The sequence below is a fragment of the Tasmannia lanceolata genome, unplaced genomic scaffold, assembly GCF_043159265.1.
Source record: "Tasmannia lanceolata isolate RefF3 unplaced genomic scaffold, GAP_Taslan_0.1 ptg000003l, whole genome shotgun sequence".
NCBI lineage: Eukaryota > Viridiplantae > Streptophyta > Magnoliopsida > Canellales > Winteraceae > Tasmannia > Tasmannia lanceolata.
Window position 1 is genome coordinate 1,966,061 of NW_027518680.1, and position 14,242 is coordinate 1,980,302.

Sequence of the window (14,242 nt, forward strand, 5' to 3'; positions counted from 1 at the left end):
CAACCATCTTTTAATAATTGACAGACCCAGCTTGTCTTTTCTTTTTTAATTGGCTTGTGAGAGCTTTTTGGGAGCTGTAATAACCTTTTGACAGCTTTTTAAATAATAAAAGACAAGATGAATTAGTAAAAATATCAAAACATGGTTGTGCTGATATCATTTCCCTTCATCTATTAAACACTTTTTTCTTGGGTTGTTTGTTCATATCTTGGGACCTATAATTAAACAAAGGATCGCGGACATTTCTGTTGAGTTCTATGCACCGGAAATGCGATTTTCTGTCTTTTGCTATATAAACCCACTCAAAATGTGATCTATTCCCCCCATGGTTTTAAATTTCTACCGAAATCCGAAATTTTGGATTTCAGTGGAGACCGACATCAAAACCACCAAAACCCGAAACGGTCATTTATTTGGGCCGAAATTTCGGTTTTTCCAAAATTTGTGACACGGAAAGACATTTTTAGGAGTATCTGGGTCCCATCCAATTAACTGGGACAGCCCCTCTAGTAGTCTAGTGTGTTTCTGAATTTTGACTACTCATTTATTCTGCAGGGGACTGTCCCAAGTTAAAAAGAAGAAGAAGGGGAGAGTACATCATTTCCCCAAAAATAATTGTGTCTATGACACACAGTGTCCCACTCCTCCCTGCATCCATACTCAGTTCCCTCCCCTCTAACTAGCCAGCTAAGGCAATTTAAAGACTCTTCTGTCTAATCTATTTATTTTTATTTATGCAATGAATGACAATAGTGAAGACTCCAAAATTATCATTCAATTCAAGTTGTTTGGATAGAAAAGGAGAAATAAAAGAGCATCTTTTCTTGAGACTGTTTCTTTCAACCTAATATGGGCGTAAAATAAAATTTACCTCTGCCTCCATTTTAAATGGAAAAGTGGGTTTAACAAATTTTACATTAAATTGGCATAGAATGGGCTCTTGTATTTTTTTCCCCCCCAAACATTTAATGGGTTTAAAACAGGTAAAACAAATTATAAGCTCATTTTTAAGTGCAAAAATGCGCATAAAATTTGTTTTATACCCAATTTATGTCGAAAGAAACAGAGACTAGGCGTAAAATTTGAAACATATGCTACTGCTGAAACATGGAAGAATTGAAATCTTAGATCAAAACACTATGTATGGATGGTATGAACTGCCTAAACAAGAATTCTTGAACGGCGAACAACCAGAGCCTATTACTCACTACATCAAACAATTTCCATTAATGAAAAATGTAAGTTCATTGGAAAATAAAAAAGACGCATGTCCGATGAAATGGTTCTTGCTATCTGCTCCAATAACGAATCGAAAAAGCGGAAACTGAGGGTGTCAAAATCATGATCAGAGGAAAATTCTGAGGATTTCGTGTGATGGTAATGAGGTGTGTATCATACTATCATGCACTTGTATTTTTTTCTTTTTTGACCAAGTTAAAACATGTGGTTTGGGCTCTACATAGTACACTAATCAAAGGAATTAAGTCAACATGTATATTAAAATCTTAGAAACTTTTGTAGAATTGGTCATATTCTAACATTAACTAATCACTAATACAATACATGGAATGGAAATCATCTAAAGAGGGCAAGGAGAAAATGACAGAGAGGTGTGACCTAACTAAAAAGAGCCATAAATAAATAACCAACTTTCAATCACATTAGGGCCCACCTTCTCTTCTGTTTTTTTACCTGAAAATGACCCAGATTTGTCCCACACCATTTCAACTACTCCTTTCTATTTAAGCCGAAATCTAACTAACATATCATACATCATTCCCTATCTTTTTTTTCCAGCAAAATCCGTTCCTACCAAATCCCAAAAAAATAAAAAAGTGCAGAAGAAACAGTCCTCTATCACACATCATCCCTACTAGCTAATTGGTGCAAACTCAATCAATCTGGATCGTCCGATTAACAGGACCCCTCTTGGATGAGATTTAGCTAAAAATTCTTACTATCCTAACAATCTGATAAGTAGTAGCCTGTTGTGGTAAAACCAAAACGGATTCACCGAAAAAAAATAAAATAGGATTGATATTTGCACTTCCTTGTTTCAATAATGGCTTTCTGGCCCCTTTTTATTTATGGGTAAGCTGGGGTTAGGCGGACTAAACCGCTTCTCTGATTGGCTCTTGAAAGCATCCTCTGTTAGTAATATTTAAAAAAAACGAAGTAAGAATGTGTAAAGTAAAGAATGAAGGGCCATTATTTAAACAAGGAAGTGTGGATATCATTTCTCAATCTTAGACTTATAAATTTTGAGTTAATGTCTGAGGGTGACAATTAGCCAATTAGGCCCGGTTTGGATTAGAATGATTTTGGTTAATTTAGAGGGACATCATCCTAAAGTGAAGGTCCCTCTACATAAAAATTGAATAGTATTGCTCCAAGTTTAGATCGAATGCTTAGATGAGTGTATTGGAGATGCGAATGTTTAGATGGATGTGCGGCCACACAAGGTTAGATTGAACTAAAAATGGAGACATCCGTAAAAAGGTGAGAGGGGAACCAATTGAGGAGAAGATGAGAGAGCACCGCTTAAGATGGTTTGGGCATATCCAACGTAGGCTTTTGGATGCTCCAATGAGAAGAAGTGACTTGTGCCAAGTTGATGGAGTAAAAAGAGGTAGAGGCATACCGAAAACAACTTCGGTAGGAACAGTAAGGAAAGACTCGAGGGCTAGGAATATAACAGAGAACATGACCTTGGATAAGATAGAATAGAAGAAATTGATTCATGTAGACAAACCCAATTGGTGTCAGGATTAGACTTAGTCAATTTGAGCCGGGTAGATCCTTTCACCTTCTTCATGAAAATTTTATAGTGCATATGCATGTGAAAATTGGGAATTTTTAGAGTATTCTTGTATTGTCTTTGGTGAGACATTTAGAATTCTAGCGGATCTATAAGTTTTAGGCTGGTTCTAGAATGTTGAATGCTTGACTGGTGGCACGATCCAAACCATTGATACGAGAGGAAGTAGCCTATAAATAGGTGAGACCTATCCTCTTGTAAATACCCGTCTTAACTTACGACTTGTAAAGCATTCCACACTGTAGTCCTAGTCTTCTTATTTCACTATTGTACTTCTTTTTGTGGGTCCAATAGTCCTACTCAGGTACAAGGCTACATCACGTGGGTTAGGCTGACTCGGGGCTATTGAGGGAACATTACACGATGTGTTGCACAGGTGCCACTGTGAAATTTTAAGCCTTTTAGGAGATACCCTTGAATTGGATGTCTTTGATGGACTTGGTGTAGCAAATTGAACAAGGATGGTGCCTTCAAAGGCAATCCTTTCATATCAGGTGGAGGAGGAATTAACCATAAAAGTGAGATTTTATTTGTTTTACAATGGCACTAACTTGCAGGCAGAGCCTAGACGTATTTTAGATGGGTTGAGGTACCTTAAAGTATTTGATCTATCTAACATTTGGCTTGAAGAAGACACTTAAAGTTTGATCGATATGAATATTGACAAGAAGGAACCCCATGTTCCATTGAATATTATTGGGATGATACATACTAAGTAGGGAAAGGACCTTCCTAGAAAGGCAAAGGCTAGGAGCACCTTAAGATGTAACTCTCTGGACATCCCTAATATCCGTCGTGAGTGATTTTCCTTTTATTTTGGTTTTGAGGTAAGGGGGTATGTCCCCCTCTTGTACTTATGTTATTCATCAATAAAATTTCAGGTGTCCTGAGTTCCTAGATAAATCAATGGGAAGTGGTTAAATAAAGGATCAGAGAAGAAGAAATATTACTTGTAAAGGTAGAACGTAGGGCATGGGGTGTCTCAAAGGGAAAAGAAGATAGGTTGGAGAAAGCATGGGCATTGTCGGACCCGTGCCTCCAGTCACGAGGCCTTGGAATATGCCACATGTATTCTGGTGACCAGAAAATTCTGATAAGAGAACTCTTTTTATTCATATTTTAGGAGAGTTTCATTATTATTTTTATTTTTACAGTTTTGTTTTCTTCAGTCAATGCCTACGCCTAGGCCCTAGCTTTACCCAATTCTTATCTTAGGAAAAAGAAATCCATCCACACTCTTACATTGTTATGATAATGACCCTCCTGAATTTATTAGGCACTTTTTAATCTAATTTAAATTGACAGAGATTTTCCAGCCACAACAAGGTGACGATTCAAAATAATTTCGGACCTTAGGATATAGAAACAATGGACATGGTTTGGATCCAACTGGTGTGCCCAAATCCTGTCCATTACCGTTCAAATCCTTTGGATCCATCAGAATGTGCCAAGGTCCCATTGAGAGAAGCCTCTTTGGTCAAGGGAAATGACATTTCCTCCCCCTTTTCAAGACATTTCATCCATTTTGATTGCCCTTTTCCCATTTTGTGGAGAAGAGAAACTCAAGGGGTTGGAAATGCTTGAAAAGGGGTGGAAAAATTATTTGTTTATCATGAATTCCAGAAATAAATTGCACTTATGGCCATTTCCTGATTTTCTTATCTTGTGAGATGTGTAATGAGTTTTTGTTTGGTAGGTGGAATCTTTGCAATGGGTCTATCCTCTTAATTGGATGCAAGCTAGAGAAGATCTATAGTCTATACATCAAGGTTCAGTCTACAGCATTCCCCTTATATTTTAATGGCAAGAAATGTACATATATCATCCTAATCAAGTGGGGCAGTAAAGAACAAGAGTGAACATGAATCTTATGTGATCCAAGCCACAAATTAAAACCCAAAAGCACACTAGAGAGTCTTGGGCTGTGCTTTTCTTTCTCTGTCAATGATAGCTGGAAACAGGAAGATCTTCAATTTCAAACATCAAATCAGAGTAAACATTCAAAACCATGATAACATGATCAAAATCACAGGTTTTTCAATACAAGAGAAAGAAAGACATGTTTCCCACCTCTCTTTGTCATAAACCCGACTATCAATGGCTGGAAATCAGTTCTTTGACGTCAATCATGGAAGAAAACCAAACCAAAAAAAAAAGGGAAAAACAAATAAAGCCAATGAATTCTAACAAGAAGAAACATGTTTCCTACCTCTTTCAAAGCTCATCCAGGAAAAAAAAAACAGCGAGAAAACTTCAAGCATAGCTCAAGAACATAAGAATCACCCATGAGAATACAGCAAAGAAGCACAACAATACTAGATCAAAGAAGAAGAAAAAGAATAAATGATCGGTTCCCAAACTAATCTCTGAAAATACATAAGTAATCATCATATTATAAACGAAGAAGAATGAACAAAGTAGGAAAAAGAGAAATTACCAGAGCAGCATGCCTGCATATCCTTGATGAATCTCATGCCTATACATTACATTTCCCTGAAACTACTCTCTCTCTCTCTCTCTCTCTCTGAACCATTTTTATTCACAACTCCAACATTCATAATCCAAATAAATATGGAGAATTTCCCATTCTCTCTCCCTGTATTCTCTTCTCTGTCACTTCCATCAGCACCGGATAATTCCCATTTCGCCCCATTTTTCCAGAGAGATAATCGCCCAGGGAGAGAAAAACAGAGGGATTGACAGAGAAAATGCAAAAGAAGTGCAGCCATAACCCATAACAGCGCAAATAAATGGTATATTTCCGCTTCAACTATAGGGTAGAAAGAGATGTTCTCAAAAGAATCAATAGTAAAAGGGAGGAGCTGGGGGCGAGGCATATGAAACCCCAACTACAGGTGGTAATGGGCCTTCATAAACAGGCGGAGGAGGTGGTGGGCTCTCATAGATGGGTGGTGGAGGAGGTGAAGGTGAAGGTGGAGGTGGAGAATTGTAGACAATTGGCGGTGGGGGTGGAGAATTGTAGACAATTGGTGGTGGGGGTGGATATTCTTCACATGGAGGAGGAGGTGGTGGGGGTTCTATGCAGGGAGGAGGTGGGGGAGGCGAATTTGGGGGTGGAGGTGGAGAAGATAGAGGTGGGGGTGGAGGTGGGTTATAATAGTAAGCAGGCGGGGGTGGCGGTGGGGAATGTGGGGAAGGTGGAGGAGGAGAATGAGGGGGCGGTGGAGGAGGTGAATGTGGTGAAGGTGGAGGAGGTGAATGAGGGGGCGGTGGCGGATTATAGTAGTATGGACTTGGGGGTGGAGGGGAGCGGTGGAGGTGGTGAATTTGGCGGTGGGGGTGGTGGAGATCGAACGCAGTAGATGGGTGGCGGCGGTGGGGGTGGAGATGGTGGTGGTGGTGGTGGAGATGGTGGTGGCGGGGCTGGAGAAGGTGGTGGGGGAGATGGTGGTGGAGGTGAAGGCGGCGGTGGGGATGGAGAAGGTGGTGGAGGAGATGGCGGGGGAGGTGAGGGCGGTGGTGGAGATGGCGGTGGTGGAGATGGCGGTGGTGGAGATGGCGGTGGTGGAGAAGGAGGTTGTGGTGATGGAGGAGAGTATACACGTGGTGGTGGTGGCGGAGGTGGTGGAGGAGGAGGCGGCGGCGAAAAAACTGGAGGAGGAAGGGAAGGGGGAGGGGGAGGAGGAAGAGGAGGGACAAAAGGAGTACATTTAAAGGAATTACAGTCAACAGGACGGGATAAGAAGGACCTACATTGCTTATCAGACCTCTGAGCAGGTCTAGCCGGCAAACAATTCCTCCGGTCTGAAAAATCAGGTAAGTTCAAGCACACAGGTGGCTCTCGGGTGAAGAAATTATAAGAAAACGTGAAGTTCTGTAAACTCGGTAGCTCACAAATACTCTTCGGGATCTCCCCTGAGAGCATGTTATGAGCAACATCGAGTTGCTCCAAACTCATCATTTCTCCGAATGAGTCCGGCAATGGCCCCATCAACTCATTAAAACTCAAATCTAGTACAGTGAGTTTCTTTAACAGGCCGATCTCATCAGGAACGCATGATCTGAAGCCATTGTTCATGAGTATGATCTGATTTAAGGTTTCGGACATGTTTCCAAGACTTGCAGGAACACAGCCATGAAATTTGTTGTTCGCGAGGACGATAACGGAGACCGGAGAGTTTCCGAGATTATCAGGGATATCGAATTTGGAGGACTTATCCAATAATGGGTTGCTGCAGCCTCTGCTACCCTTTGAAACAAGTGCCCATGTTGCCGATAATATTATGTCCCAACCAAACGTAGCCGTTGAGAAGATGAAGAGGCCCAGAAATATGAGCCCTGGAACAAATGAGCAAGTGCCCATGGGGATGACCAGCACTCAGATGAGAGAGGTTCCTAATTTTACTTAAAGAGCCTCAGGGACCTAATCAGAGGAACACCGTCAATGACCAAACTCTTGTTGGTAATTATTGTATGGAGAATGATACTGACTGATAAAGTACCTTTGGTGAGTGCATCAGTTACTGAGTGCATCAGTTACTGTTAGGCCTAAAATCGGTAACAGGTTATGGTAGGGCTGGGTGGTCCGGGCTAACGAGCCACGGCTGAATGGCTGGTTGAGTCCTGCGCTACACAGAGTACAGACAAGAAAGAAAAGGGTCAGAGGACCAACCCGGAGTGATACTCCGGACGGGCGCTTCGACACTCAAGTCAGTATGAGCAGGAGTGTAGAGCAATGTCAGAGCAAAAAGCTTAGAGTTTTGGTTCTCAGATTTTCAGGACCCTCACCTTAGCACAAGTGAAGGCTATTTATAGTGATTCTGAGCCACCTGTCTAGGACAGGTGGTAGTTGTGAGCCAGGTGGTGGCCTCTGTATGGACCAGGTTTCATACCTAAGAAGGGCAGGTGGAGGTCCCTGATTGGTCCAGGTGTCACACCTAGTGGAGACAGGTGTTGGCCTTCCAACGGTCCTTGTGAGGGCCACGTGCCAGAAGCTAATTGGATGCTGAGTTTGGACCCCTCAGTGCTGAGTCCGGATTGCTGAGTCCGGATTCCCTCAGTGCTGAGTCCGGACCCTATCAGTTGCCCCCTGGTTCTTCAAGCCATGAAAGTGGCTAGAAGAAGCAAAGAGAAGGTAAAGACAGCGCCGGGCCGGCCTTAAGACCTCCAGGCAGCTAAGGCCGGGCTCAGACTCAGCTAGGAGAAATAGTGGCTGGACAGGAGACTCCTGGCGCCCTGGCCTGGTGTAGACACCCCATTTTGACCGAACCCTAATAAGCGTCGGTAGGATGAAAACCCTACCAAACTAGTGTTGTAGAGTCCCAAATCTGTTCCCAAGCTAGGTTAGGGTCCCACTAGAATCCCCATAAAATTTCATCAAAATCCATCGTGGTTTGCCTAGCAAACGGACGACATTTGTGGAGTAGGGTAGTGTAGGAATAAGGGTGGCGATTCAGCCAGAAGCGGGGGTGTGCAGGAATCTAGAAAACCAGCTCAAATTTTCTGTAATGGGTTGTCCAGGCAGAAGCAGGGGTATGCGGATTAGTGTACAGCTTAATTGAGGGGTGCATTATCCAGAAGTTGGGCAATTCTGTAATTAAGAAAGATTCTTTTCTTTCTTTTCAAGTAATGTTTAGGGCTTAATCTAGCTTAAAGGGGGGGGGTTAAGGACTAGAATTAGCCAGAGAAGGAATCCTAGGTAATTAGGCTTCCTTTGATCCTAGCCCTTAAACAAAAGTGGATTTGAAGGGCTAGGATCAAAAGGAGGGAGATATTTTCCATAAAATTTTCCCCCTCCGCCATTGCCCGAGACCCCCCTCTGTAGGTTAGGAAATGTATAAAATGCATTGATTGGAGGCTGTCCAAAGGAGAGGAAGGGGGGGCAGAATATATCATCTTTTATGGACCATTTCTTTCCTGGGCCCCCCCTGTTGAGAAAGGAGTAGTCATAAATATGTATAGAGGAGGGTTGTCCTGGGGGAAAAAGGGTCGAATTTATTATCACCCTATATAATCACCTAATGAATTAGGGTTGAGAGAGGATTTTCTGTTTTCTCGTTCGAAGCAAAAAAAAAAAAGAAAAAAACCAGTGAGAGAGGGAAAACACAGAGAGGAAAAGAGAGAGGGAGGAGGAAGAAGAAGGAGGAAACCACCTCCATACCCATTTCCCTAAGCATCCAAACCCACCTCCAGCCACATCCAGCCACCACCGCCATCTCCGGCCGAATCCTTCCCCATCTTCTTCTCTTTCCCCAAATACACCGCCATCTCGCCAGCCGTTTCTGCAACTCCGGCCGTGCCACCTTCGACCGGAATCCACCACCAAAGCTTCTCAACCACCATTCATTCTTCCTCTCGTATTTTGGGGTTTCTCATTTTCTACCAAAAACAGAGAGAGTGAGAGAGAAGAGGGATCCAGCCACCGATCCCACCTCCACTTCACAGCCATCTTCTCCTCCATACCCACCTCCAGCCACCACCACCATCCTCCTCCATCTTCCCACCTCCAGCCACCAACCCCCATCAAAAACCCACCTCTGCAATTTAATCCAAACCCTTGCCTCATTTTCTTCTTCTTTCTTTCATTTACCCTTTTTCTAAAACCCAAAAAAACCGTTCCCACCACCACCATGCTCCGGCCAACACCCCATTAATTCTGGCCGGCCACCTCCATTTCAAACCCCATTCTCCCTCCATGGCAGCATCTCCCTAGCAGCCACCACCTCCACCTCCTGCAAACCCACGCACCATTAAATCCGTCCATCTCAAAACCTATTTCCATCTGAAACCCATTTCCACCGTCCTCTTCTTCTTCACAACCCACTAAAATCCATACCACCGGAATCCGGCCATAACCCACCGGAATCTGGTAACCCCATTAAAACCGATCAAACCCCATCACCTAAACCCATTTTCTTCACCTTCGACCCCATTTCTTAGATAACCCCACTACATCCATCATTCGAGCCTCAATTTGTAGTCACCTCTCCATCATCTCCTCTGAGCCACTTCTCATCTCTACCTCTTAAACCCTTGCAGGTTATCTTCATCTTCTTCCATTACCCGGATCCATCTCCATCAATCACTACCTCTATTTCCCATTTTTTAGATCTAGAATTTCTCTGAAGTTCTTCGGAAAGAGGAGATCAACGATTGATCTATTGGTCTCATCTCTGATCGTCACCTACATCCTCCATCTCAAGCAAACATCGGTATCTTTGGAGGTTGTAAGCAGATTCTAGCTCCATTTTCTTGAGGAGAAGAGGTAAGGATCCTTTTGAATTATATTGAATTTTGCGGTGTTTCATGTGATTACTCCTTGCTGATGTTCTAATGGAGAATGTTTAGTTTGTGAGGTTTGGTTTCAATTTGGTCTTGGATCAAACCTTGAGCTCAGTTCCTGTTACGAACTGATTGGAAGATGGTATGTGCTGGCAAAGGGTATAGATTAATTGGTTTATTTACCCCATGACATGTGTACAGGCATGTGATTTGATTCCATTTCAAGCTGCTTCAGTAGTAACTTTCTTTTATTTTTATGCTCAATGGGTCACTTGGAAACGGTCATAGGGTTGGGGATTTGTGATTTTTTTTTTGTTTACATCTATCATTGATAGCATGAGTTGATTCACAACAATCTAATGTCATGATGGCTTCTTCCTTGTTTCTGCTATACACTCATAAAACAGAATTTTCCATGGAAATGCCTGGAGATGAAATTAAAAATAGAGTAATGGCTTTCAACTTGTTGGCACCCCTTTAATCACCATATTTGTTAGAGGCATGGTTAGTTTCAAGAATTTTTTATTTTGAATAGTAATTGTGCTTGATAGTTTTTTGGAATATTATAAAATAGTATGTCTGGGTTGAAGTGTTAAGACCAAGTGGTGTTGCTATCATTTTATCAACCGAATCTAATTATGTCCAAATAGATACATGAGCTGAGTTTGCCTGTTATGTTCTTTTTTTTTTAGGTTCCTGAACATGATAGTGCCCATAGCAGCCTCTATTTTGTTGAGACTCGATGATGCTTATAGCAGTCCCACTAGTTGTGGATTTTTTTTAAAAATGTTCATTGCAGCCCTCACCATAGTAAGCCCTCACCAACCAGCCAGTGCCCTAACAAATGCCTACCCAGTGCCCTAACAAATGCCTACCCAGTGCCCTAACCAGTCCAGTGCCCACAACCAGACCAGTGCCTAACCAGTCAAGCCCCCAACCAGACCAGTGCCTAACCAGTCCAGCGCCTAACCAGTCCAGCGCCCAACCAGTCCAGTGCTCATCCAGTCTTGTGCCTAACCAGTCCATAGGAGCCCTGAGTTAATTCCTCATGTTCTATCAGCAGGTCAGCTAGGACTAATCATTGATTTGGAAATCAATTTGTCTTTTGATTGGGTAGCTTCAGAACCTATGGATTAGGTTTGTCTTTATTTCGCTTGGCCTTACTTCTATGGGCTGATCATTAGGTTGGATCAATCAGCTCCATGCTTTTTAATTATGCTTTGGAGTTATTTACTCCAGGTTTTATCTAAAAGTGTCTGCATGTGCACTGTAGATTCTGTAGATTTTGAAATGTTCATCCGTTACATACACGCAAGCTATTGATTGTTGAATTTTTAGCTAAAGGTATATATGTGTGCTATGTTTTCTTATAATTCAAATTAAGAGCATATTGGTGTTTGATTCTGTTTAGAGCTCTCTCACCCATTTAATATTGGCAGCCATTTCTACCTTGATATTTGCAGCCCCTTTGATAATTGCAGCCCACTCGCTTTGATAATGGCAGCCCATTCATATTGATTTTGACAGCCCTCACACCCTTGATAAGAGCAGCCCTCATTTGATAGTTCAACCCTCGCTCTCTTGATAATTTCAGCCCTTCCATTTGTATAGTAGCCCTACTTTAGTTATTGTGCCATAGAAGTGTCCCTAGCAGCCTGTCATTTTTATAACCGTTACTCTATTGTTAAATCATAGTTTTGTCCAAGTATATGAAACCTGTATTCATTTGGTTTATTATGGTTCTCATATCAGTAAATGATAGGAGCTATATATATTTCTTTGGGTGAACAATATGTAGTAGTTGATGTTGGGATAGGTTTCAGTTACTTGGCTTGCGAAATTCTTGGAATTGGCACATAGTCTTACTTGTTTAGAAGCAATAGATACGATTATGGCTTATTACTCTAACAAGGCTTTGTTCCTGCATTAGGAAAAATAAAATCATGTTGTGGGCAGCCGTGCTGGCCCTGAAACATGGGAGTACTTGTATATAGTATAAAGGATGTGATTATCAGTTTAGTCGTATTTTAAGGTGTGTGCTTATATGGTGATTGGGAAGGTAATTGATTGAACGTGAAAAAAGTTATTATTATTCAATTCAGCCTGGCATTGATAGCAATGTATCCGTATTCTAACTCCTTTACCTGCTATTCACTCATTTTTTTTTACTCGCCTTATGAATCAAATAGGTTTTTGGGTGTTTTACAAAGGGTTGGGTCATCCTGTAGAGTTACTAATGTCATCTCCTTCATATATGTCGTATACTATCAAGAGAATCAGACCTAGGTATCCAATCCGCAGCGGTTAGGGCGATGAAGGTGCTAGCCCAAGCCCATCTTTAGGGGACTCGCTCAATCCAAGTAGCGCTCCCCTCTTTTGTTTAGTAGGCCTACCCACTTTTTTTGGATTTCTTTTAACCCTTTTTTTAAAAAAAAAAAAAAAAAAAAAGAGAAACCTTCTCTGGGCAATGATAAGGTTACTTGGAGCCTGTCTTTGTGTTTTGTAGCTCACCGTTTTTGCACTTGAATTTGCACAAGTTGATTTCCCCTGTTATGCACCAAAAATTTATAAATATCAGAAATATCATTGCATGCATTTGTATAATTTGTTGAAAATTTAAGCTTCTTCTTTTATGTTAAGTTTTTGAGTTAGGTTCTGAAGATGAATGGTCTGTTCAGGTGAGACTATCTTGAAAGCTTATCATTTTTTATTATTATTATTTCATTAGGCTACCCAGCGGCTGGTCTGGGCTAATTATTTTTTATATAAATAAATTGTTTAATTGAAGAAGGAAATCAGATGACTACTCTATTCGATGTTATCGACATGAGTACTGTTTGATTTCAAGGCGGTTTGTAGAAATATTATCATGTGTATTATGATATCAGATGATTACTTTAGCATCATCTGATTTCATCCCCATATTGGGGTGGTGTTTGTGGTTGGGCATAGAAGTGTTTGATATTGTTTTTCTTTTATTTTATTAGGCTATCCAGCGGCTGGTCTGGACTAATTAATGTTGTTTATTATTTTATGATTGCTATAGATTGTGTATTTTTTTTATATTGAAATTTCTTCTTTGCTCAGCACTTGATTTATTTTTATAAGAATGGATTTGAAATTTGCGATTATCTGGTAGCCTTTTCTTCTCTCTTTGATAGACTAACACAGTCTTATGGATTTTCTGTTAAATTTCTTTAGATAACTAGAATCCCCTCTCGCGCCAGGGCGATGAAGGCGCTAGCCCAAGCCCATCCTTAGGGGACTTGCTCAGTCCGAGTAGCATACCCCTCCTTTGTATATAGGAGACTTGTCCAGTCTCATTCTCTTGCTTAACCTCCTCTTTGTGTGTCGTTTGGTTTTGGAAGAACACCCTACTCGGCTTGGCAGCATACCCCTACCCTTATGGGTATTGGGTTGCACATTTGTTGCACCCTACGGCTAGGTAGCTGTCCGGCCCGGCTGGGTGTTTCACCTTTGCTAAATATGCACAAGGTCACTTATTCCTTTTAGACCCGCCCGATCTCATTCTCTTGTTAAACCTCCTCTTTGTGCGCCGTTTGGTTTTGGGAGAGCACCTTACTCGGCTTGGCAGCATACCCCTACCCTTACGGGTATTGGGTTGCACATTTGTTGCACCCTGAGGGCTAGGTAGCTGTCCGGCCCGGCTGGGTGTTTCACCTTTGCCAGCTATGCACAGGGTCTTTTATTCCTTTTTACTTGTGAGCTTCTCCTTATTCGATAGTCCATTCGCATAGGAGTCAGCCCTGATTAGAGAGTCTTTGACTCATTCATCCTTTGTAGTGTTATTAGAGTCTCTGACTCATTTGTACTTCCTCCCTAGTGTTATTAGTTAGGAGTTTTTCCATTAGAGACTAACTCAGTCATATAGAGCCTTCCCTGCTTAGGATCTTAGATTGTTTTCTCTGTTCTTGGGGCACTATCTTTCTTGTTGTGGTTTGTCTCTTTGAGACGCCAGTTTCTTGTTGTGGATCGTCTCTTTGAGACCTTTGTTGCTTGTTTGGGGTTTCCCCTTTTTGCTTTAAGGCTTTGCCTTAGTTTATGGTATTACTTGCGTGTCCCCTTTAAGATTGAAAACTTTTAAAGGTTTAGAGCATTGGAAAAGCTTTAAAATCCAAAAAACATTAGAAATTTAAAACTCAAAAACATTTGAAAACTTTA

The 14,242-nt window shown here is 41.5% G+C and overlaps 2 protein-coding genes across 2 annotated transcripts in view; both read right to left on the bottom strand.

The window, feature by feature from the left end:
• Positions 1-5,148: 5,148 nt before the first annotated feature.
• The window catches only part of LOC143847311 (leucine-rich repeat extensin-like protein 4), a 74,403-nt gene continuing 65,309 nt past the window's right edge, over positions 5,149-14,242 (bottom strand). Inside the window, exon 2 of the mRNA XM_077356110.1 lies at positions 5,149-5,787. Coding sequence (XP_077212225.1) covers positions 5,621-5,787 — 167 coding nt within the window. The 3' untranslated portion in view covers positions 5,149-5,620. The remainder of the gene's footprint in view (positions 5,788-14,242) is intronic.
• Positions 5,813-7,249, bottom strand: LOC143847318 (uncharacterized). The gene has a single exon (XM_077356118.1). The coding sequence runs from the start codon at positions 7,140-7,142 to the stop codon at positions 6,057-6,059; it is 1,086 nt and encodes a 361-aa protein (XP_077212233.1). The 5' UTR covers positions 7,143-7,249; the 3' UTR covers positions 5,813-6,056.

What these genes read in the sequence shown, in the direction of transcription:
- LOC143847318 (XM_077356118.1), bottom strand. Translation starts at nt 7,142, where the DNA reads ATGGGCACTTGCTCATTTGTTCCAGGGCTCATATTTCTGGGCCTCTTC.